Here is a 27,368-nt window from a genome sequence, read left to right on the forward strand (position 1 = left end):
AAAAAAAAAAAAAAAGTTTGTATGTTGATCATAAAAGTATTATAACATAGTTGATTGTTGATTAGTCTAAATTTTGCTAGAAAATTCTCTGTTTTCCAAGTTTGTGATTTCTAATTTCATAATTTTTGAAGGATTGCCTGGACGTCGTGAAGTTGAAGTTAAATATGTAGACTTTGGCAATACTGCAAAAATAACACTTAAAGAAATGCGTAAAATAAAAGATGAGTTTCTGAATCCCCCCGAGAAGGTAATTTATTTATTTTGAATCATAGAGTTAGAATTTTAGCAGAAATATGAAAGTATATTTAGAAATCATTTTTATTATAGAAATTCTGTTAAATAACATTTTTGTCTGTAAATAATTTCTAACACATGGACTATAGAAAAGAGTGGTTGTAATTCCTCTAATTTTCTATATAGCAGCTATAAATTATAAGGAAATGTGTATATCTTAGCAAATAAGCATTAATTATAAATGTATATGTGTGTGTATGTTTGTCTTTATAAATATTACTACTCTGCAGCTGTTAATGTTATTTTGAAATACCTGTATAATGAGGTAAGAGGATGATGTATTTTGTGGAAAAAAAATCTCTTCATAGGAGCATTTTTCCGCAGTCCCGTTTATGTGTAAGTATATATGACATGTGCAAGAGAAAGAGAGAAATCTGGAAGAAAAAGTGAAAAATTATCCTTCTCTTGGAATCCTTCCCCAGAGAGATGGTTAAGGCTTATTTTCCATCTCTCAGTGCACCTAAGCATTTGAATTTTGGTAAAACAATATTTTTCATTTTAAAAATGGGTAAAATATTAAAGGAAAAACTTGAAAATATAGATACAAAGAGGAATCACTCAGAATCATTGAATATTTTTGATACATGTAGTTCTAAGATGAGTTGTTTTTTTTTTTTTTTTTAAATGTTTTGTTTATTTTTAGGAGAGAGAGAGAGAGAGACAGCATGAGCAGGGGAGGGTCAGAGAGAGAGGGAGTCACAGACTGAAACAGGCTCCAGGCTCTAAGCTGGCAGTCAGCACAGAGCCCGACGCGGGGCTCGAACCCACGAACCGTGAGATCATGACCCAAGCGAAAGTCGGACGCTTAACCGACTAAGCCACCCAGGCGCCCCTAAGTGTTTTTTCTTCTAACAAGTTGACATCTGCCTTTTCAAGGGCATTTCTGTTAAGTTACTTGAAGGCCCTCTTTTTGCTCTTAAAGATACTCAGTGTTATCCTTTTCAGTTTCATTAGTCATGAGTAATTTTTGTCAGAATTTGAAGATGACAAAAGAAAACTTTTCAAATGATTCAGAAGTACCAAGAATTTATTAGCCAGTGCTTGCCTAAACTCTGCTAATAACTTTGTTCTTATCAAGTATACTGAAAACCCAAAGAAATTTTAGTAGAGCTTAAAAAGATGGCTTCTCAAGACAAGCTTGTAAATATTCTATGAAAGCTATTTTTACAAACTCTAGATTTTGTTTTTCCTTGTGTGTTATCTTTTCTTGCTCATGAAATCAGACAGTCTTGAATCTGTGTCTGGGAATGATTCTATCTAAAGATCCAGTTTTTATTTTTGTCTTGACTTGCTGGCTAAGAGGAAAAGAAAGATAAGATACTAATGAATTTCTGATTAAATGTATTTATAAACGTATTTGGTTCAGAATTTAGTTTTGCTTCAAATTTGCCAGCCATGCTTCTCTCTCAGTGAATAAGGAAAGACTTTGATATCACTGAGAATTCAGCTAAAAATAAAAGTTAACTTGTAATACTAAATTACTTAGTTAGAAATTGAATTAGAAATTCATGATGTCTGTGGAGCATACTTACATCTTTCTCTGTTGTGTCTAGTTGGAGTTTCCTAAGGCACTTGTACACATCTTTTTCTCATTTCATTCACTAGCTTTGCCTTTTAAATATTTTTCCCATCGTAGAGACATTGATTATTGGGAAATAAGACTTATACATGCCTCCAAGTTTGTGATTTTCTTCATTTTAATTACTAGTACCAGAATTAGTCTTTCTCTTTTTCCTTAAAAGAAGTTTGCAGGAATTCCTTTAAAGTCCAAGACATTTAACATTTTGTACTTCCCTGCATTTCTTTGAATTATCTCAAGTTCATTGTGACTAGTAGGTCCTAAGAATGGCATTAGCACTCATGATTTGGTGAGAATCAGTTATTTCTCTTGCCATTTTGATTTTTAACCAAAAAAAAACTCTCTGTGTATTTCATAACTGTACTAATATCAAATTCAAAATTTTATTTACATCAATATTATATTAATTTGGCAACTTGAGGAATGAGTAGCTTTTTTTATATGAAATTGCTAAGTGTAGGGATGCTTTGGTGGCTCCACTGGTTAAGTGTCCAGCCCTTGATTTCAGCTCAGGTCCTGATCTCACAGTTTGTGGGATCAAGCCCCATCTAGGGCTCCATGCTGACAGCTTGGAGCCTTCTTAGGATTCTCTGTCTCCCTTTCTCTCTGCCCCTCCCCCACTAGCTTGCTCTCCCTCACCTCCCCCCTCTGTCTCTGTCTCATAAATAAAAAAGAAGAAATTGCTAAGTATGAAGCAATTTAATGAAGCAAAAGTAATGAAATGTTGATTTTACTTATTTTGATAAGAAACCTTTCTGAAGTGTGTTCTACTTCCCTGTGTATATGATCCCTGCCAGACCTACTCCACCCTCTTGAGGGGCTCCCAGCACCTGTACAAGGAAAGCTGATTAGACTGTATGTTCATTTCCTGTGTTCCAGGGTGCATTCTGCATCTGGCAGTGTGCATCTTTAGGACTGCAAGCTTCTTTTCTTATTTGTGTCTACAATAAAATCTAATAACAAGTCGACAACACAGTTTTGTGAGTGAAAGAAAGCAGGAACCTGAGCAAGTTATTTACGTTAATTGTCTTTATGTGCAGTGCACTTCTTAGCTATTTCACATTAAAACTTGAAAAACATAAACTTTATATTAAAAATTTTCATTAGAAACTAAATAAACATAAAGTTAAAGACTGTGTAGAAATACGAAGAGTATTTTGCTGTAAATCAGGTGAAAAAGCGTATATAATGCATACTGCCACCATTGTCACTAACTAAAACACAGATACATTTGTACAAGACATGGAAGAGAGAGAGAAGAAGCTAAAATTCTTTAAGAAAGTGAATTTACAGATTTTTTGTTTACAAATTTTATTTATGTTTTTCTTAATTTTTTTTTAATTAAGGGAAAACTACATGCATGTTTGGATGTTCAGAATGATGTTAAGCAAATGTTTCCTCTTATAAGATCTATTTATTCCCCAATATTCTATATTTCCTTTTATGCCTTAGATATATTGGGTTTTTTTGGCTAACAGAATCTTGACAGTTTTTTCAAAGTTCCGCCTTAATGTTACCCACTCCTCACATGGGGATTCCTTCTTTAGATTTCTCATGCTACACTTTGTACACACATGTATTTCAGTACTTATTAGTTAGTTGTATATGTATTGGACTTCACAGCAGCCTGGGCCATTGAAGAAAACACAGACTCTAGAGCTGGAATGATCTGGATTCAAGTGCTTATTCTGTCACTTACTAATTTTACAACCATAAGCATAAATTTACCCTCTCTGAGTCTCAGTCCTCCTTTCTAAATTGGAGCCAGTACTACCTACTTTGTAGGAACATGGTAAAGATTGTAGCAGCATGTATAAGAGGCTGCAACCCTAGTAGGTGTTTAGTAATTCTCACTCGAGTCAAAAAGACTTGGATCATGCCTGCCGCTCCTTTCAGGTTATACACCTACTTTTCCTGGAAGGTATTGACAGTCTAAATCAGGAAGACTTGGTCAAGTTAATAACTATAAATGTCACTAAAGATTTTGTGTTATATGACTAGGGCTGGTTTTCTTTTTTCTTTTTCTTTTTCTTTTTTTCTTTAGAGAGAAATAGAGCACGTGCAGTAGGGGAGGGGCCAGAGGAAGAGAGAGCGAATCTCAGGCAGGCTCCATGCTCAGCATGAAGCTGGATGTGGGGCTCCATCCCAAGACCCAAGATCATGACCTGAGCTGAAAGCAAGAGTTGGACACTCAGCCTACTTTAGCTACTCAGGCACCCCTATGATCAGGGTTTTAATCAGCTTGCAGTTGTGACTCACTCACATATTTTCTCCCATATTTAGCATGTTGCTTTTTATTTATTGTTTATTTTTCACACATTTAGAACACTGAGCATTCTTTCTTTACAGAGACATCCTAAATATTCCTTTGCTTACATTGTGTAATTTTATATTTTTCGTATTAGACCAATATTTCTCAACCTTTTACTCATTATTACCCCCTAGGAGTCTTTTTAGATATTTTTTTTTAATTTTTTTTTAATGTTTTATTTATTTCTAGGAGAGAGGGAGACAGCATGAGCAGGGGAGGGTCAGAGAGAGAGGGAGTCACAGACTGAAACAGGCTCCAGGCTCTGAGCTGGCAGTCAGCACACAGCCCGACGCGGGGCTCGAACCCACGAACCGCGAGATCATGGCCTAAGCGAAAGTCGGACGCTTAACCGACTAAGCCACCCAGGCGCCCCTAGATATTTTTCATAATTGCTCCTCTCTCTTATAAAATTTTAATTCTACAGATAAGAGTATATCTGTTTATGTGTTGTACGTGTATCTGTGCTTTATCCTTAGAAAGGGTAAGATTTTGTCACCTCTTTCCAAAGAAACAATTTGTAGTGACATCATCCCTGTCAAGGTGTGCATTTGACCTTTTAGACATGATTTGAATGTATAGATTAATCATTCAGAGCCTGTGTTACATAGTTGGAAAACTCTTAGAGTGAATTGTGGCTGCTCTGTTTATTAGCTGTATGAACTTTTGTCAGTTTCTTAAGCTTTCTAAACCTATTTTTCCTCATCTAAAAATGGGAAACCAATATTATTGTCTTTCTAAGGATTAAATGAAAATTAAATGAGGTAGTTAATGTTGTATGTTTAACACATATTAATTGTTCAATACATATAGCTCTTATTTTATTATGATCACAACATCCATTCTGTTTGAATGGCTAGCGGTTTGAAATGTCTAGTGGTTCTCTTTTCTCATTGTTATTTTTCTAATTTGCTTGAAATATTATTTATTTATTTTGAGTGGGTGGCGGGGAGAAGGATGAATGGGGGAAGGGCAGAGAGAGAATCCCAAGCATACCCCACACTGTCAGCACAGAGCCCAGTGTTGGGCTTGATCCCACAAACCGTGAGATTTGAGCCAATATCAAGAGTCAGATGTTCAGCTGACTGAGCCACCTAGTCACCCCTCTTTTCTCATTTTTAATACTGACTGCCTGTGGAGGGAAAAATGTAAACTCTAGAGGTAACATGAGATAAAATACCTGTAGTTTTTCAAAGTTCCTAAAACACTAATCAGGAAGAAAATTTTAATATGTGTATAAACCACATGTGAAGTATTACAATGAATTTACATGGTGTCTTGAACCCTAGATTATTAGTTTATTAAATAATTCTGGATTCTATTTTTAGATATATGACTTAATGGATGCCAAAGCACGTGCTGATTGTATCAAAGAAATTGATCTCCTTAAGGTAAATAAATGAACTATTGACTAATTTTAACATAGCTGAGCATGTTAGTAAAAGTGATTTATGAAAATATTGCACTTACAAGGAAAAATTTTTTTAAGATTTAACTTAGGCCACATTGTTTTTAAGCCACATGGTGCAATTTTGTATCTTACTATATGGAAGAATATAGTTACCTTTTGGATTCATTATAAAATCATTTAATTGGGACATTTGGTAGAATTAGCTCCCTCCACTCTCCACCCCTCACTTTTCAAACTAGGAAATAAAATGAGCATAAAATATTAAAGAAATTTTTTCTTGACCATTCCAATTAGACATATTCTTAAGGTTAAATAGCATAAATGCGTATTGGTATTATCTCAAAGCTTATGATCTAATATAGATGTATATCTCAAGATGTAATATATTGAGAATGTGGACTGATCCAATTGGGCATATGATTTTTATATTTCTGTGTCTTTTTTCCAGATTTAGGAAGGGTGATGTAAAAAGTATGTCTGAATTAGCTTTTCAATTTCTTATCCACTCAAAAAATGCGACTGAAATCTCAGTTATCTCTGAACTGCTTTTCTTCTAGTGAAATTTCCTTGAGGAATGCTGCAACTTATGTACTATCTTCAACTACTAGATAAGACTTGAATGTTTTTTATGCCATACATTTTTGTTTGTGCCTACCATTAATCAGATTTTTCAAAAATGAACCATACTTTCCCTCTGTTCTGTTAGTTGTAGTTATTTCCTGGGCCATGAAGCAACTGCTTTAAAAATAAGTATAAATTATTATAGAGAAGTATTATATTATTGTAGAAGATGTGGAGGGAAAACATGTAAGTAGACAGAAGAGAAGAAAATCATGGATAAACCGTCTGGGAGAATTCTTGAAAATTTTCTTTGAGAAACTATTTATCTTATGTTATCTTACTTAAAGATTGAACAAAAAGATTGTACAGAAGGATTGTTACTGTTTATAGACTGAGGCATATATTTCTGCAAGGTGAAATTTTTCTTAGATTCATTTAATGAATCAACCCCATAGATAAACTCATTATATTATTTGATGTAAAAATTATATTAGATATAATAGAAGACCTTTTATTTTGTTTTGTTTGAAACCACTGGCTGTAGTTAAATAAGGATTAGACTAACTTCAAAATAGGAGTAAAAGGGAATACTTCATTTACCACTAAGCACCCTTAATGACAGCTCCCATTTTGAAAATACAGTTTTTAGCAATTGGTGCTTTAATTATGTCATTCATTGATATTTATGTATTTATTGAACATAGTAATGCATACTTTAAAACTTTTTAAGTTTTTAAACTTTTTATTATTTCTAATAAAGAATATTAAAATTATCTACTTTTACTTTTAATAATTACAATGCCTGTTTCAAAATCCACTAGGTTAAAGAAAAATGTCATGATGTCATGTTAAGATTTCTAACTTAAAGACGAAATACAGTAACTAGGTTTATTGTTAAGTTAAGAAACTGTAAGTGATTCTCGAGAATTTACAATAAAAAAATCTTTCTGGTGCCTTTTTTGTTTGTTTGTTTGTTTTTTCCATTAGCAACTCAACCATCCAAATGTGATTAAATATTATGCATCATTCATTGAAGATAATGAACTTAACATAGTTTTGGAATTAGCTGATGCTGGTGACCTCTCCAGAATGATAAAGGTAAGGGTTTGTTTTGTTTTTTGTAAACTGATATTTAGTTTTTCTGATAAAAATTGTCTGTTAAACATATAGGCATATTATGGCATATATGGTAGATATCTAGTGAATGACAGACAGTAGATTATGATGATTATGATTTTGAAGCTGGTTTACCTGGTGAAGTTTACACTGTTCAACTGAGATGTGTGAGCACTCTGAAGCCAATTTAGACAGAGACCAACAGATTTGCCTTTTGTAAGCAGAGGGTAAAATTTTGCAGCTTGATTTCTCTGAACAGATCACCCTTGACCTTGTATTTCTGGATATCAGGCAGAGGGGAACAGAAAGAGAGTCTAGAGAATCCTGACCTCCTGGGAGGGATTCATCAAAGAATAAAGTGGGCATTGCATTCAGACCTTGCACATCAAGCCCTCATTCAACCACTTACAAGTTTATTTAACTTTCTTTTCTAAGAGCATATAAATTGGTTTAAGTTCAGTTACAAGTTATAGAAACCCCCCAAGTTACAGTGTCCTAAACACTTTATCCTCAGGCAAGTTACTTCCATTTGTACCAGTTTCTCAAAAACAAAATAATAATAGAACCCACTTCATAGGATTGTTGTCAATGATTAGTTAATCGATATTTATGAAGAGATAAGAACTATGTCTCACACATAGGTATGCAAATTGAAGCTACTGCTATATTATAATTGTTATTAATTCTGTTTCTGTGTTACATAAAATCCTGGGGCTAATAGGGCAGCTCTGAACTATCATTCTGAGAAACCAAACCTATTTACAGCTAATCAGGTCACCTTTCACAGGCATGTAGGGACATAGGGTACTTGCTAGCTCAATCTTGAGGCACATTCCTGGATACTGCCACACACCATTTTAGCTTCACCCCATTGGCCAAAATTTGGTCTTACGAACATGAGTAGCTGCAAGGGAGGCTGGAATATATAGTCTTCGTTTCACTGGTCATGTGTCAGCTAAACTTGTACTACTCAGGAAGACATGTTGAACAGAGTGGAAATCAATGAAGACCAACTAAATGAGAAAAGCAAGGCTCTTTATTCTGAGCTTGCTGTAGTAAGCAAGGGAGCCAACCATGGTCACTAACGTTTTGACAGAGATTCATAGGCAGGAAGAGGAATAAGAAATCTTTATAATGGATATGACCCAATTAGAGGCTGTTGTCCTGAAGGAGCTATAGGTGAGCTACTCAGAAGTGGGGCATCTCATCTGGCTTTCTCTGGTTGGTCCTAAGTTGGAAGCAGGAACAAAAATTAGGGAAGCTGTCAGGTATTAAGTCCTGGGCATTTAAGGCTGATTGTTACAGAGTTATGTTTAGCTTCCTGGATTGTCACTACAGACAGCAATCTGGCTTCCTGCACATCTGACATAGAAGGCTGGCCTCCTGGGTTGTTTGTTATGGATAAAAGGTTTCCTGGTTAGGTTGCTGAAGGTTGTGGTTCAAAGTTCTGTTTTTATATAATCTGGCCATTGTCTGTATATTTAGTCTGTCAACAGATATGGGAGCACAACTAGTAATCTCTGCTACATGGATTATTATAAGGAGTTCTTAAAAACAATGTTAGGTGCCTTATATGCATTATCATATTTACTCTTCACAAGGACTCTGGGAGGTAAATTTGACACTTAGAGAAGATAATCATCATTACTAGTAAATAGAAGAACTGGTATGTGAAATTAGGTTTGTCTGATACAAAATTTCATGTTTTCCCTTAGTGGTCCTTAAAGAAAGATTTTTGTATCACAGATCTCTTTTGAAAAATCAGCTGAAAACCCTTGACCTTCTCCCCAGAAAGATGTTGATGCACACAGAGTCTGCATTGCATCACAGAGCTTTCACAGATTTTCTGATCAAGTCACTCACCAGTTCTCTAGAGTTAGTTGGGAACCCTCCTCTCCATTGGGAGTTCAGTGTCAGCCACTTAAACTCTCCTGTTGCTTAACTTTTTGTAAGATTAGTTTCCTAATCTGTAAGATGAAGGCAGTTTTGAGGTTGCTTTCTAAATTATAAAAATACTGCATACCAGGGAAGTAATATTATTATCACAGAATGCTATCATACTGACTCTGTTTCAAGTCCCATGGTTTGAGTGACTCACTTCTAATCGGTTATCTGGTTTTCTGTTTTAGGGACTTCCCACCACTAGCATAAACTGTCTTTGCAAATTAATGAACAATTTAAAAATGTCATGGTTTTAATTTTAAAAAGAAATGCAAACACACAAATGCCAAATTTACAAAAGAGCTGTCTGTCAAGATGAGACCCATAAACACAAGTGTAAATAGTCCCTATAAGAGAGACAATTAATATAAAATTCTCAGCTTAAACTTTAAGTGCAAGAGTTATTTAAGGATTTATAGTAGGGAGCAAAGAGGGCAAATCTTTATTGGGCAAATGCCAACTGAAGGCAGATAAAAAACATACAGTTTACAGTTATCAAGTCTTACCCCTGTTGAGAGATCAATGATTTGGGCTTTTGATTGTATTCTAGAGACTTTTGCTATTTCTCAGTTTAGTTTTTTTTTCTTCGCTACTGCTACTTCACACATACAGGTTGCTGCCCCTGACCCTTTGCCAAGGCATGCCTGAGCCCATAATATTTACCTTGGAAGAATACTGCTGTCCTTTCACCACTTGAGAAAACTAGTGCACAATCAGAGCACCATATAGAAGAAGCCTGGTTACCTGCATCTTTAGCAGGTTCAGATTTCTTAGACCACCAAGGAAGGAAAAATCTGTCGGTGTGTTTTTATATTTAATATGATGAACTCAGCTCTCTTACTTAAATGGATCTTGCCGTCAGTTGACATTTTCAAGGAATTTTTTTTTTTTTTTTTTTTAATCAGCTGACCCAATGGATGTAGTAAGATCAATTCAGAACAACAGATTCTGTGTTTGGTAATGAATAGTCATACTGTTATAGAATTGATAACTATCCACTGAAAGCATCTTTGGGGCTTCTGACTAAACTTTGAAGGTATCTATCATGTAAAATATTACTGAGGAAACTTTTTTCAAAAATAAAAGATACCAACTGATTGCTAGTAAGTTATAAGTTTATAGAGCACTTGTACTTGTACTTGGATAGAACCAAGATAGTTCTCTAGGGAATTGGAATATCATTCTTCCTTCCTGTATGGTAGACATTGTATAAGCCTTTAATGACCCTATCCTTTACTGTAGGTACCATTAGTCAACCTCATTAAGATATAGGAGATTCTGGGTCAGATTTTCCAAATCCTCTTGGAGCCTTTCTACAGGTTAGAAGTTATATTGTCAAACCTATAGATCTTAGAATAGTCTCAGCATAATCGCCATAAGAGAAAGTTATTCCAGTGTTCAGAACAGAAAGTTTGACCAAGCAGTTTCACATGAGTAGAATATTTTTATATCTGGTTACATTTACGTATGTCTTTTATGATAAAGAAGGACAATAAAGAGTGGAGGGGTGTAAGATGATGAAAGAAAGCACTACTGACTTAAGTCTTAACACCCCAATCTCCGCCTGCCTTTCCCTTCATACTGTTTTTTTTCCTTCGCAAACAGACACTCCTGACCCTGTTTCCAACACCACAAGAAATGGCTCTTGAGTGACCTCTGTCATTAAATCCAGTGGACTTCATCCAGTGCTCATTCTGCTTAATCTCTTAGCTGCACTTGGCTCTGGTTTTCCTATGTTCCTTCTTAAAATACTCCTCCACTGGCTTATTGAGTCCCATGTACCTTGGTCTCCTTCCTGCCTCTCCAGAGACACTGATTCTTTTTAACTGACTCATTCTCTTCTCTTGGCCTTTAATGATAGAGTTTTAAATGTTTCAGTCCTGACTTCTCTTTCCTTTCTGCTTTATACTCTCTTCATGGTTGATGTCATTCATGCCTTTGGATTCAGTTACTTTCTGTACACTTGTTGATTTCTAATTTTTTATCTTTAGTCTAGAGCTGTCTTTCAATTCTGAATTCAGGTTAACTCAACATGTCTGTAAAGAAATTCATGATCGTCCACACAGATTACCCTCCTTCTCCAATGCTAACTTGATATTCGGTACCAGTCTGCCCAGTTGTGCATGCTGGAGCCCAGGACTCTTCTTGACACTCTTTTGTTCTTCTTTGACACTTCTGCCTCTCACCAAGTTCAGTTTATTTTTCTTTTAAATGTTTTTCAAATTTTCTACCCTCCTCTACCTCTATTTCTCTCCCTGTATATAAAGTAGCACCATCCCTCACCTGGAGGGCAGGAACTTTTTAACTAATCTCCTAGCTCCTGGCACCCATTTCTCAAATCTTTTTCTCCATCAGTCTGTAAGAGAAGTGAAAAGGGGAGAAAGAAAAGAAAAGAAAATTCTCTTTTTAAATCTCTGTTTTTAAATCTTTCTTGTGTTTACCATTGAGGGTAAAGATGTTTGTCAAGATTACTAGACCTGGGTGACCCAGAGTATAAGCTCTCAGAGGGAGGAATCTTAGTTTGTTTTGTGTCCTCACATACCCTAGTGCTTAGAACAGCTGCCTGCACAGAGTAGGTGCTCAGGAAGTATCTGCTGTACAAGGTGTAGACACCTTTAGTTTCCAGGGAGTTGCTTGGCTGATAGTAGTAACTCAATAAATATGTTGAATGAATGAATGTATAAGAGGTGAATATTTCCTTTCTTCTTTCCTTTCTCCTGATTCTCTTACCTGTGTTACACTTCTCTGCTCCAGGGAGCAGTAAGTAAATATGGGTTGTAAAGCCTTCACAGCCATTTCTTGTTGCTTCACACTCTGGTCTTGAGGGAGCTTGCGAAGCTATTGAGTAGTACGCCACCTTCGGGGAAGACGGTGTTCTGATGTGATACAGAAAGGGTTTTGGTGGGGTTTTTTTCCCCCTAAGAAATTCAAAAATTCTTTTCTAAACACTTATTTGTGCCATAAGTTGTCTTTATAAAAGAGACTACGTTAGGAAAAAAATCATAAGGAACTTCTTTTATGAAAGAACGTGACTGTGACTGAAAGCTTTATAAAGGACAGCAGTAGATACTTGAATTGTAAGAAAATGATTCATTTCTTCCTAGTGAGTAATACTGTAAATCATAGTTCATCACAACAATATATTTCACTGTCTCAAGTCTTCAGCTTAATTGGGATAGAAGAGGAAATATAGCTTCTGGTCTGTATTCCAGAAATGAACCTCTGAATAGCATTGCATCAAAGAATTTTACAAGTAAATAATTAATTGGTTTAGAGCAAGCTGACAAATATAATTAAGCAATTTATCGTTGAAATACTCAGTATTTCTCTAATTAGTGACAAAGGAATACCTGAGGCTGTGGTCAGATGAAATACTTCCCAGATGAGTTTTAGGATAAAAGGAAATCTAGATTTTTTTCATCATATATTTCTTTATCCTCAGTAATCAGAATTTTAAAGGAAAATAGACTCAGATTTCAGTTTATTGAGTTATGATTTATATGCTGCATATTTTCTTTATTGTACCAGTAGATACTCCATTTTGTATTATGCCTTATTACTACTGTTTATTTCTCTCTCTGAATGTCAAGAAACATATTTGGTGATGGAGACTGAGTATAGAGAAAATGAGAGACTAATCTGAGAAAGACATAAACAAGAACTGTGTTTATTGTAGCTTGTCAATAGAATATTGTTAAAATGTGTTTTAAATTTTCATAGCCCATTTTTCCAACATATAGCTTCTTCATTCAACTATTTATAATTTCTTGTATTTGTAATTACCTCTTAGAAAGTTAGTTTGAGGCAGAAGAAAATGTAAGTGCATTTCTTTAACATTATATTTGTAAAGACCTTTATGTTGCTGAATATCAATAAAACACAATATAACTCCCTGTAATAAATCTCTTGGAGGGGAGGAACTTAGAAGTTTGTTATCTGCCAAAAGATTTTCATACCACTCCACACTGGCTAAGAAGTAAGCCAACATTAAAAAAGAAAAGAAAAGTCAGTATTGGGAATTTTTTTTTTGTGAAATATGGATTACTAATTTAAATGGAGATCTATTTCATGCCAAGAGTTCAGCACAATTCCAAATAATTAGTTAAGCCTGTCTCTTCTCCCCCCCCCCAGTTTTATTGATATATGATTAACATATATCACTGTGTAAGTGTAAGATACACAGCATTACAGTTTGATTTACATATACTATGTAATGATTACTACACTGAGTTTAGTTAGCATCTGTCATGTCACAATAGACACAAGAGAAAGACAAAAATTTTTTTCCTTGTGATGGGAATTCTTAGGATTTACTCTCACAACTTTCCTGTATATCAGTCAGCAGTATTATCTGTAGTCATCATGTTGTACATTCCATCCTGATACTTATTTGTGTCATAACTGGAAGTTTGTACCTTTGACCTGCTTCCTCCAGTCTCCCCTCTGCCCACTCTCTGTCTCTGGAAACCACAAAGCTGATCTCTTTCTTTATGAGAGAGAGAGTGGATGTGTGTGTATGTGTTTTAGATTCCACATGTAAGTGAGATCATACAGCATTTCCCTTTCTTTGTCTTGCTTATTTCACTTAGCATAATACCTCAGGGTTCATTCCTCCTGTTGTTGCAAATGGCAGGATTTCCTTGTTTTTTATAGCTGAATAATATTCCATTGTGTGTGTGTGTATATCTGTGTTTGTGTGTGTATATATACACACACACATATGTATATGTAAGTGTGTGTATATATGTGTGTGTATATGGATATACATATATCTATCTCTATATATTTATAACCCACAACTTATTTTTTTCATTTATCCATTGATGGTCACTTATTTGGTTTCCATGTCTTGGGTATTGTAAATAATGTTGCTGTAAACATAGGGCTATAGATATCTTTTTGAGTTAGTGTTTTTGTTTTTTGTGGATATATTCCCAGAAGTGGAATTGCTGGATCCTATGGTAGTTTGATTTTTAATTTTTTAAGGATCCTCCATTACTGTTTTCTGTAGTGTTTTGTACCACATTACAGTCCCAGCCAACACTGTACAAGGACTCCAGGGCAGCATTTGATGATGGCCGTTCAAACAGGCATGAGGTAATATCTCATTGTGATTTTGGTTTGCATTTCTCTAATGACTAGTGTTGTTGAGCATCTTTTCCTGTACCTGTTGGCCATTCGTCTATCTTCTTTGGAAAAATGTCTGTTTTAGTCTTTGCCCATTTTTTTAATTGAATGATTATTGTTATGATTGCTGTTAGTTATTAAGATATATTGATTCTTTCTATATTTTGGATGTTAATCCCTTATCAGATATATGGTTTGCAAATATTTTTTTCCCCATTCTGTAGATTTCCTTCTTGGTTTCTTGATTGTTTCTTCTGACAATTTTAGTTTCACCTGGTAACATTTGTTCGTTTTGTTGTTGCTGTTGCTTATGCTTTAGGTGTATTTTCTGAAAAATCACTGCCAAGACCCATGTCAAGGAGCTTTTTTCCTGTTTTCTTCTAGGAGTTTCATGGTTTCAGGTTGTACATTAAAGCCTTTAATTCATTTCAAGATAATTTTTGGGAGTGGTGTAAGATAGGCATGTCGTTTCATTCTTTTACATGTGAATATCCAGTCTTCTCAGCACCATTTATTGAAGAGATTATTTTTTCTCCACTAAGTATTCTTAACTCCCTTGTCAAATATTAGTTTGACTGTACATGGTTGGGGTTATTTCTGGGCCCTTGATTCTGTTTCGTTGATATACTTTTATGCCAGTACGATACTGTTTTGATAATTGTACCTTTCTAGTATAGCTTGAAATCAGGAAGTGTGAAGTGTGCCACTTTCTTCTTCTTTCTTAGGATTGCTTTGGCTTTAGCTTTTTGGTGTATTTTGTGGTTCTGTATAAATTATAGAACTGGTTTTTTGTTTTGTTTTGTTTGTACATTGTAAAAAAATGCCATTAGCATCCTGATAGGATTGCCTTAATCTGTAAATAGCTTTTGGTAGATTTGACATTTTAACAATTTAAAATTCTTCCAGCCATGAACACAGGATACTTTTCCTTTGATTTGAGTCTTCTTTGATTTCTTTCATCATTCACCTCCTTGGTTGAGTTTATTCCTAAGTTATTACTGGTTTTGATACATTTGTAAATCGTTATTACTTCCTTTATTTCTTTTTCAGATAAGTTGTTAATATATAAAAACACCACTGATTTTTGTACATTAATTTTGTTTTCTGTAACTTTACTGAATTCTTTGACTAGAACTAACCATTTTTTTTTTTGGTTGAGCCTTCAGGATTTTCTGTATCTAAAATCATGTCATCTGCAAGTAGAGACAATTTTACTTCTTCCTTTCCAATCCTGATACCTCTTTTATTTTTTCTTGCCTGATTGTTCTGGCAAGGACTTCGACTACAATGTTGAATAGGAGTGGTGAGAGTGGGCATCTTTGTCTCTTTTCTAATGTAGGCTGTCTTTACTTAGTCTTAATTTATTTAGGTAAATGCTGTCTTCTTCGTTATGCAACTTTATGTCTTCTGCATTGATACTACTTATATGGCATTCCCTTTAAATTTGGTAGAAGCCGTAAGACTCTTTTCCTCTATACAGACATAAAAGTAATTTTATGTATCGATTTTAACTGTGTTTAGAAATTCACTTTGTATTATTCTTCGATTGCTAATTACCACAAAGTTAGCAACTTTAAACAACACAAATTTCTTATATCACAGTTTCTGTGGGTCACATGCCAGTTAGTGAGTTCTTGGCTCACCATCTTAGAAGACTGAAATCAAGGTGCCAGCTGAGGCTGTGATCTCATCTGAGGTTAAGGATTTTCTACCTTATTCACTGGTCGTTGGAAGAACTCAGTTCCTTGCAGTTATAGCGTCATACTGTCTTTGCGGTTATCAACTGGGGGCCGTCCTTGGGTCCTAGCAGCCTCCTGCTGTTCCTTGTCACATGGCCCTTTACATAGCTTGGCAGTTGTTCCCTCAGACCAGCAGTAGAGTCTCTCTGGCTTTGAATCTCTGACTTTTTTGTAGGTCTTACCCTGTAGGCTCTGCCTACCCAGGATAATCTCCTTTTTGATTAACTCAGAAGGAGCTGATTTGGAACCTTACTTACATCAGCAAAATCTTTCCTGCCATATAAGATAACATGATATAGGAATGACAGCTCATCATAGTCACAACCCAATTTGCATTCAAGGGGAGGTAATTACATACCAGGACTTGGGAATTTTGGGGTGTGAAGTATGTTTTAGAATTCTACATGACAGGCTTTGATAAATCAGATAAAATATTAACGATGTTTTGTCTCCAAATATTAAAACTTATAAATCTTGTTTACCTTCTTGGTGTGGTTGTGTTTTTTACATTTGTAGACACATTTTTATTTGTACTTATCCACATTTAGAGGCTATACTGGAAATAAAATCACTTTGAACTGTCTCTTACACTTTTGACCTTTGAGTCCTTAAAGCAATAAAGTCTTCCCAGTAGTACCATCTATCTTTGATAACTCTGATTTATAGTTTACCAGGATACCTACACTTTCCATTTCAGCATCTGGCATAAAATGTATAGCCCAAGCCACACAACTATAAGAATTGCCAGTGATTCCAAATACAGTCAGTTTCCCTCTAGGTCTTTTGTATAAGATTGCCATCTATGTTATATCGCCTTAGACTTATTTGGAAGTTTAAGATTACAAATCAGTGGTACTATCTGAAAAAATCCATACAGAATTTAATATTATATACATACATACATACACTCATATATAACACACACTTATGTAATTACGTACACGCAATGCATGTAAACTATGTGTTTGTATATGGATCTATGTTTATTTTTAAATGTTTTATTTATATCTGAGACACACACACACACACACACACACACACACACACACACAGCGTGAGCAGGGGAGGGTCAGAGAGAGAGGGAGATACAGAATCTAAGCAGGCTCCAGGCTCTGAGCTAGCTGTCAGCACAGAACCTGACATGGGGCTTGAACCCACGAATCGTGAGATTATGACCTGATCCGAAGTCGGACAGTTAACCGACTGAGCCACCCAGGTGCCCCTATATGGATTTATGTTTATATATGATATGTATATGTAGGTGTGTTATAAAGAATTATTTGTATAGAAGCAATGTTACTGATAAAATATCACCTGGATTTTCCTTGATACTTAAGTAGTAAGATAGTGAAGTAGTACAGAACTTAGGGATTTTAGTAAATTGAAAATTATATATCCTAATGACCATTTATAATTCTGTGAGCATAACTAAAAGGTGATATATAACTTTTGAATTGTATTTATTTGGGAGAATTAGAGGAAAATTTTCAAAGAATGCCTTGCTCTTTACATTTTAAAATAATATCAGTCTAAAGCTGCCTTTGAAAAATCCCATAAAATCACAAGCAGTAGTATTGGGAGCCATAGGCAATTAAGTAGAGATTTCTACTGAGAGAACATTTTCCATCTCGTTATTGTTCTGCTGTTTCCCTTGTCCATTAAGAATATTGAAATATCTTTTCAACTCTCTTACCTTTGTCTGGTAAAACAGAACCAGAAAAAAATTATTCAAGAAGTGAATGTTTCCATTTATCTTTGTGACCTTGTGTCTTCTGGAAGATTAATTTTCTGCTGTTTTGTCTTACTCTTTCTATCTATAGTAGAGAAAACATCTTAAGTATTTCCAGGTATCTTCTCTATCAGTTTTAGTAACGTGGAAGCTTCTCTTAACAATTACCCACATGGCAGCAATGTAAGGATCATTCCTGGTAATGATTCTGATGCATTCATATGTTTTTTTAAAATTTTTTAATGTCCTAAGTTTTCTTGATCTCAATATGCTAATGTTTCAGAAGGCAGCCTCTTTGGGAGAAGAACATTACAACTTTGTAGGAGCTTATTTTTCTAACTTGCTAAAAGATTTAAGGTTTTTCTTTTTCCAAGACTCAGAATAAATCTTTACCTATTTCACATTTCCTACCCTAAGAGTAAACTTATCTCAGCTTCCTTAATAACCCATACAGTTTTGATTTGGAGGAATGAGTTGATTATGTTGATATTCTACTAAATTATAATCTAGCAACAGCGAAATACTCTTAGCGGATTTTCTGACACTCCACAAAAGGAAAAAGACAAGTGGAGCTTGCATGGGAAGTATTTTATCAATGTTGATAAACTGAGATGCCAGTGATAAGTATTTTCAGTGGTTTCGTGGCTGCCAGGCCCATTCCACCCCACACCTTCTCCAGTGACTTCAGATTGTTGAGTTATATTCAGAATGCTTAGAATGAAAATATTCACATGTTTCACACTAGTATTACATACCAAGTTCTAATTGAGATGTAACTATTTTACACATTTATATAATTCCCAAAATTGTGTGTAGCAAGTATTTGTGTGGTTTAGTCTGTTGAGATTTCTTATACCTTCAGAAGAAAGATGTTGCCACAGGAACATGAATATATAATACAAATCACTCTTAGAGCCATCAGCTACACTTTCAGAAGCACCCTGTCTTTTCCATCACCCAGTCTCTGTGCACTGAACTTCTTTGAAACAACCACTGCAAAATGTAGCCTTATGAAAATGCATTGTAATCAGAGATACGTTTGGGAACATAACATCCCTCCTGATGGTAAATGTTTGACCTATTTCAAGTTTATCTAACTACCTGTCATCTCATGTGAAGATCATTTATAGTATTAACTGGACCTATGAGGAATCTCTGAGGCATTACTATTATTATTATTATTTGCTTTGTTTTTATTAATTGGAGACTTATAGGATAGGGCATACCAGGAGAGTATTATTTTTAAGTGTGGAAATGTGCCAAGCAGGCATTTATTTAAGTTTTATTTGTACCTGAGATTGTGGAACCATAGATTATATTTTTTTTAGAGGTGGTGGGGACCATATAGCTCATCTCCAAACTCTCTGGAAATTGAGGCCTAGCAGTGTTAAATGGCTTGCTCAAGGTAATACACCTGGTTGCTGTCAAGGCTCAGAATCAGGTCTTTATAAAAGGTGATAACATAATGGATTATGTTAGTGGTGCATTAAACATCTGGCAACACTCCTAAGGAGGAAGTACGTCCCACTTTATATTTAACATAAATTATTTACTACCTCTTGTTAGATACTTGGAAGAGATGGAACTGGTGCTTGTAATCCTAGTTCTCTTATTCATTCTTTCTCATTATTTAATTATCATTTCTCCTAATGTTCTGCAAGAATGCCTTGCTTGCCGGGATCACATTGGCTGTTTTTGTTTTTACTCTTTTTTTTTTTTAATGTTTTTTATTTATTTCTAGGAGAGAGAGACACAGCATGAGCAGGGGAGGGTCAGAGAGAGAGGGAGTCACAGACTGAAACAGGCTCCAGGCTCTGAGCTGGCAGTCAGCACAGAGCCCGACGCGGGGCTCGAACCCACGAACCGCGAGATCATGACCTAAGCGAAAGTCGGATGCTTAACCGACTAAGCCACCCAGGCGCCCCAGGCTGTTTTTGTTTTTAACTACAGCATCCATTTGTAAAGGATGCTTGGGTTCCCAAGACCAGCTACGCAATTGTGGGTTCCTTGTTACAAAATTAAGAATATCAAGATGGCAGCAACAGAGTATTAAACTAAATACACTGTCCTGTGTGACTGTACAGGTTGCCCACTCCTGAAGCCAGTCCAAGTGGTTCTGGATGTTTTGTCTGAAACTTTTTTCCTTAAAGAATAACATCCCAAACTGTGGACTTAAATAGGACATACTATGGACATTGATTTTTAAAAAAAAACCAAGAACATAACTTTGTTCTTTTTTTCTCTTTTTTAAACTCATCAGTTTATTGTTGCTCATATCATTGAAGCTTTTCCCAAGATTTCTAGAGGAGGGATGCTAGGATTCCAAAACTTAGAAATAAGTAAAGTATATGTTGCATTTGGAGTGATAGTGTCTAGAGTGCAGAAACCAAGTGATCTCGTTGAGTCCAAAAAATTGGTCCAGTTAAATAGTCAGTGTCCACTTTATAATTGGATTTGGTTTTGGACATTTAATTTGTAGGAGGATGTTGGATGATTTAAAGAGAAAAAAAAAGGTATGACTGTTTTGTCAACATTGAATAGAAGCAGCTTGCCTTAGCTGTCCCTTTATATAAATATATATGTATATGTATGTATATATCACTTAAGTGGCAATGTGAATCTGTTTTACCAGGAATCCTGAATTTCACCTAAGAGAAATGCTGGTAACCTTTTTACACATAAGAGAGAATATAATATGTATAATTATATGTAATAAATGTATAATATATATATATATAAAAGATGTTTTATATGTACATTGGCTATTTTGATACATGTTTCTTTAATTTGAATAATGTTCAGTGTTTACTTGAATGATGTTGATCGAGATAGTAAGCAGATTTTTAAAAATTACAAGTATTTGAAGCATTGCATGGTGAAAAGACTGCCTACTTTGGAAAAAAAAAGACTAAGTAAAAATTAATTCCAAGTGATTGGGTATACCTAGGTGCCAATTTCTGCCTCTTCATAAATTTTTAGATATTTTATTTTCAGGTTAAAAAAAAGTTGCAGTTCCATTTTATAACATAAATGTAGAAAAGTGCCATATTGTACAGTCTGCCCTTTTATATAAATGTTTATTGATAAGTAACCTGGCATTATTGGTTGCATTATTTCTTGCTTTATTAAAAACTTACCATGTGACAGATAAACATGCATTTTTAATTTCTTTTTGTTGGCATTAGATTTTTTTTCTGATCTAGAGCTGAACATTTATATAGAGCTGTCTTTTTTAAAGAAAAGTGGGATTTTGGAACCACAATGCTACTTGACTAAAGAATTAACTTCTAAAAGATATGTATATGTTGGAATAAGTTTCAAGAGAAGATCGTTACTTTCTTTTGTTTTTAAATACTTTGGCATTATGGAAGTGTCTGCTCTGTAGTACGGTTAATATACACTTTACCAATAGTAAAAAGAATTCAAATTTTCATTGCCTTTTTTCTGTTCATCTTTTTTTATAAGAGACAGCCAACAGTGCCACCATCAGAACAGACAGGCTCTCTCATCCTAAGTATTGGTTTCCTTAAAAAACAAAACAAAACAAAACAAAAAACCCACCAAAAATCCCTACCTTTAAGGAATGGTGGGAAGCTGCATATGGTTAAACAGGCACATAAAACATATTTTGAGATACCAGTGACATAATGAAACTGCCTTTGATTTATTTTATGATCAAATCACATTCATAAAATTATTCTTCAGATACCTGTTTCTACTTTGGATACTTCTGTTTTGCCCGGCCATTCTGTCTAGGCAGCATTATACTGATGTCAATTTATTGTCTTCATCTTTAATTCGTTGTTCAAGGAGACAGTCTCAAAGAACATAAAAACATGAAAATGATCAGACCATCTTGGTCAGATAACATCTTACCTAATGTGCATTTTGAGGGCAATTTTTTTCATTCTGATTTTCCTATATATTTTATTGTTTAAACAATGAGACTTAAAAAGTAAGCTGCCAAGTTAATTATAATTATGATGATTTCAGAATCTATATTAAAGCATAATTTTTTTCTTTCATAGTCTGATACTTACATGATGCAGTATATTTATTTTTGAATGAAAAGAAACCTGGTCCCCATCTTCCTGTTGACATCAAACAGTCTTCTGATATGCTAATCCAGCATTAGGGAGAGCACATAGACAGGCTTTATTTGGACTCATTCCAAATCTGAAAGGAAATTATGTGTATTGAACTGATTTTGCAGCATTGCCCCCTTAGAATGAAAAGCGATGTTGACACAGTCTGCAATTAAAAATACTTAATATCGAGACATGATATGGGAGGTTTTCAACATTTTGGTAATACCCTGATTGGCTTTTCAATTACCTGGTCATCTAATTGTTACTGACTTTTTGCTACTGATGCTAATAGTCACTGAGATTACTAAGTTCATTTCCTTAGCAGGTGTTATAATAAACATTAACCTAAAGTTATTAGCTCTTCCTTGAAGATTTATCCTTTGAAATATTGAGTGAATATGAAACAGTAGATATAATCGTTTGCTAAGTATAAAGTAGGGGCATGAGCAGATTTCCATGTGTTGTTTTTCCTTTCAGCCTGCCCTCACCTGGTCACAGGGGTAAAAATTGACAGACATACTTGTTTTAGAGTTATCTGAATTACGTATTCAATAACAAATCAAGTCAGTTGAACTTCCAAAAATGTTTTCAGATAAAATGTACTACAGTACACATTTAAATATTGATATCCATTAACACCTGTATTAAAATTATCAGGTCATTTAATGAAAACTTGTTCAAATGTAGTAGTTTATGTTGGCCATTTATAAATATTGTTAAATAGGAAACCAGTTGCATTTTTGTTTTAGAAATATAATTTTTACATAATGAATCTTGATGAATCTTAGGAAACTAAGAACTTTGTTTTCAAATGAGTATATTATTAGTATAGTCTTCTAGCAAGTGTAGTATTAAAAATGGGCATAAATATCTACCATTGATTGTGCAGTTATTTTGGCTCTTGCCCTCGTATGCATGATAGCCCACTCTGCCCCACCTAGTTTGCTGGTGCTCAGTTTCTGCCCTGACCTTCCTCTAATGTTTTTCTTCCATGAAGTTTAGTTTCATTCATTCAAAGTATAGGTTTGACTTGTGATGTGCAATATTCATGCAATATTCATGAAAACTTTTTATATAAATCTCTTTTATTTAATTTTTAATAAATTAACTCAAATTTCAAATCACCAAGGTGGTTCAATATTTAAAAGGAATTCTATAGTCAAACTTAATGTCAGGAGGAGAATTGTCTTTTAATGAACATAATTACCTTTAGGTTTTTAGACTGTTTTGTTCTGGGTTTTCTTAAAATGAAATTTGACACCATCCTCTTAGGCTAGGAAATTATTTTATATAGATGTTAACTTTTTGAAATATTGGACATCACAAAGATGTAGTGGTATATGGCTTGTGCTAACTTTAGATAATAGTGAGAAATTTAAGCTAACATGTCAGGTAAAATTCTCAGAATCATCTCACTGTGGGGAATCCTGTGCTTTTTAGTTGGTAATAGGTAGATAAAAGTAGGTATTGTTCTGACCTAAAGCATTTTGTGTGTCAGGATCTAGGCTTAAGAAATTTTAAACCCTCTAATTCTTATTTTTAATTTCTTAAAAAGCATTTTAAGAAACAAAAGAGGCTAATTCCCGAAAGGACTGTTTGGAAGTACTTTGTTCAACTCTGCAGTGCATTGGAACATATGCATTCTCGACGAGTCATGCATAGAGGTAGGATAAAATCATGAATAACTTCTAATGTTGTTTAAATGATGCAAGTTGTTAGGCAATTTAAGAATAAATGCTTTCCAATCATGGGCATAGTATCATGGGTTTTTTGGCTAATTTATTTCCAAGTTATCATTTACTAGAATGAAAAACCTTTAAGTAAAGCCCTACTCAGTTTTAAGTAAGAATCAGAATTAGTTATTTTTCTGCCTGCCTCTTCTGAGCATCTTACTGATTATGTTGGTAAATTAAAAAAAAGAAAAAAGATGTAGGAAAGCAATTCAATATGCATAAGGAAGATTTCTTTTTTAATTTTCAATATTAGCTCTTAATGTATTCTAGATTGTCAGTTGAATAGTTGGACAGAGCATGTAAAGATTACAATACCTAGGGATTGTGCCTCTGATTTGGGGGTATGAAAAATTTCAATATAGTTTATTTAAGCAATTATCATAGGTCATCTAAGTTATGTTCATAATAGAGTTATAATTTTATATTTTATGTAAATGTATCAACAAATTAATGATTAGTAAGATATTTGACATTGATATAAAATAGAGATAAATTCATTTTGTGCTTTGAATTTCACAAAAGTTTATTTGAAAATGGAAAACAAAATGCATTTTAAATGAAATTCAGTAGCAGTCTGCATCATGCTGCATTGATGATTATTTCTCTATCAGAGGACTCAAAAATAATAGGATATAAAATATTGGGATATATCAAAATTACTCAAAATAGAGCAATTGGATCAAAATTCAAACTTGAGTTTCATTTTTAAGGTAGATTTTAAATTCTATGAAAAGTGTTTTAATCTCTTGAAAATACCTAAGCTGACATCATCTTTCACCTGATTTCTTCATCTATTCACAGATATAAAACCAGCTAATGTGTTCATTACAGCTACTGGAGTGGTCAAACTTGGAGACCTTGGTCTCGGTCGATTTTTCAGCTCTAAAACCACAGCTGCACATTCTTTAGGTAAGAGACACAGTATAATTTCATGCAGTTAGTGTTTGTGTGTGTGTATGTGGTTAAAAACAACCACATATATAAGGAATATGTTAATTATATGCCAGCTCTTACGTTCTAAATAAAACTATTTTTAAAATCATCAAATCCTGAGTAGATGCCTACTCTGTCAGGTGTCGTGTGTCCATTCACATGACAGGTGGGCACTTCTGTTAATTTGACCCCAGGTAGACACTTGGTAAGAAAAAAAAATGCTAATAAACAAATCTGGTTTTAATAATTGCCATCGAGCATTCCTTTTATTTTCTGTTTAACAATATTAAAACAATATGATTTAACCATATCTTGGAAGAGGACTTCACCTGACTGTTTAAAAATACCTTAGGGACACCTGGGTGGCTCAGTCAGTTGAAAATACCACTTTGGCTCAGGTCATGTACCCACCATTCATGAGTTCAGGCCCCATGTCGGGCTCTGTGCTGACAGCTCAGAGCCTGGAGCCTGCTTCAGATTCTTGTCTCCCTCCCTCCCTGTCTCTCCTCCACTTGCACTTTGTCTCTCTCTCTCTCTCTCTCTCCCTCTCTCTCTCAAAAAGTAAATAAATACTTTTAAAAAATTTAAATGCCATAATAATTTGTGTTTGTTTATTAAAATAACACATATAGTTGTGATTACTGCAAAGGGGAAAACCTGAAGATGGTCTAATAAGGAAAATATTATTTTTTCCTAATTAGAAAATTATTTTTTCCTAATAAGGAAAATATTCCCCTAAATAATGAAGTAAAAGATATCTGCTAATTATTCATTCTAGAGTTAATAATATGACAGTGTCCTTTATATCTAAAATATATCTGCATATAGCTCTTACAGCATTATAGTAGCAATGGAAAGAAAGTTGTCCACTTTAGAAACAGTAGAAATTACTAGGAAGAAATAATTTTTAAACTGTGTAACCTAAAGAGAGTGACAGAGCTTCTCTTAAAACTCTTCAAATTGCATTTTGTCCTTGTAAATATAAGACTTAGATAACATGGTAACAACCAGAATAAAATAAGAATTAAGATTAAAATAAGTTGACCTTAATTTAATGGTTCCCCCATCTTTGATGTCATAATTTTATTGAAAACCATTACATTTTTTATATAAAATTGTGTTTAAGTATGAAATTAAAAACTTTAAAATGGCCTGATGAAGAATAAGTGAGTTACACTAAGCACAGTATTGAAACAATCTTCTGAAGTAGTTGACTAGACCTTTTATAGTTTTTCTGGCTTTGTTAGTAAGATTCTGTATGGACTTGAACCTGTTATTTAATTTTTTATGTCTAGGACAGTATCTAGCACATAAGTAGGCACCCAGTCACTATTTCCTGAATGATAAAATGTTGGATTCTAGGTTATAAAGAGTGGTAGAAAGATAATACTTTACTCTTTTCCCAGAGTTTTAATTTTGTCTAGTACTTTAAGAAAATATAGTTTCAAATGATGTTGAATAATACTATTTTGTTCCCTTTCACTTTACATTTATTTTTATAGAGCATTACAGATTTTCCTGGATAAGAAAATTTGATATGAAAAAAAAAAAAGAAAATTTGATATGAAATTCTATAAGAAAAGCATAAATTTGAGTAGCACTTTCATAAAGTTTTATTTGGAATTTACAACTCTTATAATGCAAATAATTGAAGATTTCTATGAAGAAAGTGTAGAGTATTCCATGTTGATGACATTTCTCACCAGTAAAAATAACGTTTTCACTTTGTTACTCACCTGAGTGTCTTAACAGCATTCCATCTTTTGTTTACTTAGAAATGCTATATGTACACACACACACACACACACACACACACACACACACACACACCTGTCATACCCACGCTCATGCACAGACGTTTAGTTTTTTAAATGCTGCTTTGCAGCATGTCCTGCTGAGCATAGTGTAGTCACCTGACCCTTCGGAGCCAGCACATGAAACTCCGATCTTAACGGTTTTAGAAATGGCCTTCTGTAGCTTGCGTGCCACTGACTTGTACAGAAGTTCCAAACAGGGCTTACATAATGTATCGTCAAGCTTAGGCAATGTGCTAGTCCAGATTATGTGATATGGAGAGTAAATTCATGAAGAAAGTCGACTATTAGGTCTTATCTCAATCAGTTTACTTAAGGTCATGTAGTTTTGTGTATATATGTGAGTCTGTGTGTGTGTTCATGGAATAAATGGAGATGCAAATAATTAAATAACGTTCTAAGACACAGCCTGTAGTACAGCCAATGACAGAGTAGCAGTGAGACCATTTCTTTGATAAATGAAGGAAAAGGAAAAGAATTTCTTTAACAAGCATTTTTCTCGTATTGAGAAAAAATAATCTTTTTTAAAAAATATTTTTTAATGTTTATTTTTGAGAGAGACAGAGAGAATGAGCAGAGGAGGGGCAGAGAGACAGAGGGACAGAGGATCCCAAGCAGGCTCTGTGCTGACAGCAGCGAGCCCGATGCGGGGCTCTAACCCACGAACTACAAGATCATGACCGAGCTGAAGTCAGACACTGAAGCAACTGAGCCATCCAAGCGTCCCTATCACATTTTCTGTAGCAGATAAAATTACATAGATAGTCACATTGCAAATCATTTCAGTACTATTTTTTTAAGTCAAAAGTATGTCAGCATAGAATATTAGATAATATACATAGATAATTTCTTGGATACGGCTTAAAAATTACAAGTACTAAACCTCCTGTTGCTGGATGTTCAAACCGTATTCATATCCTCAAAACTGAAAAAATTCTCAGAAGCTTTCACTTTTTCTTCTCTCTCAGTGTTCCAACCACATACATTGAATCAAG

General features: G+C 34.3%; 1 protein-coding gene across 2 annotated transcripts in view; it reads left to right on the top strand.

Annotated features, from left to right (window-relative positions):
* Window positions 1-27,368, top strand: part of NEK7 (NIMA related kinase 7) — a 102,409-nt gene that overhangs the window by 37,915 nt on the left and 37,126 nt on the right. For both annotated transcript variants that reach the window (XM_039216965.1, XM_039216966.1), the window contains exons 3-6: window positions 5,510-5,572; window positions 7,141-7,251; window positions 23,449-23,557; window positions 24,428-24,535. In XM_039216965.1, coding sequence (XP_039072896.1) covers window positions 5,510-5,572; window positions 7,141-7,251; window positions 23,449-23,557; window positions 24,428-24,535 — 391 coding nt within the window. The remainder of the gene's footprint in view (window positions 1-5,509; window positions 5,573-7,140; window positions 7,252-23,448; window positions 23,558-24,427; window positions 24,536-27,368) is intronic.

Source organism: Hyaena hyaena, unplaced genomic scaffold (genome assembly GCF_003009895.1).
Source record: "Hyaena hyaena isolate Hyena2069 unplaced genomic scaffold, ASM300989v1 scaffold_666, whole genome shotgun sequence".
In the NCBI taxonomy this organism is placed as follows: domain Eukaryota; kingdom Metazoa; phylum Chordata; class Mammalia; order Carnivora; family Hyaenidae; genus Hyaena; species Hyaena hyaena.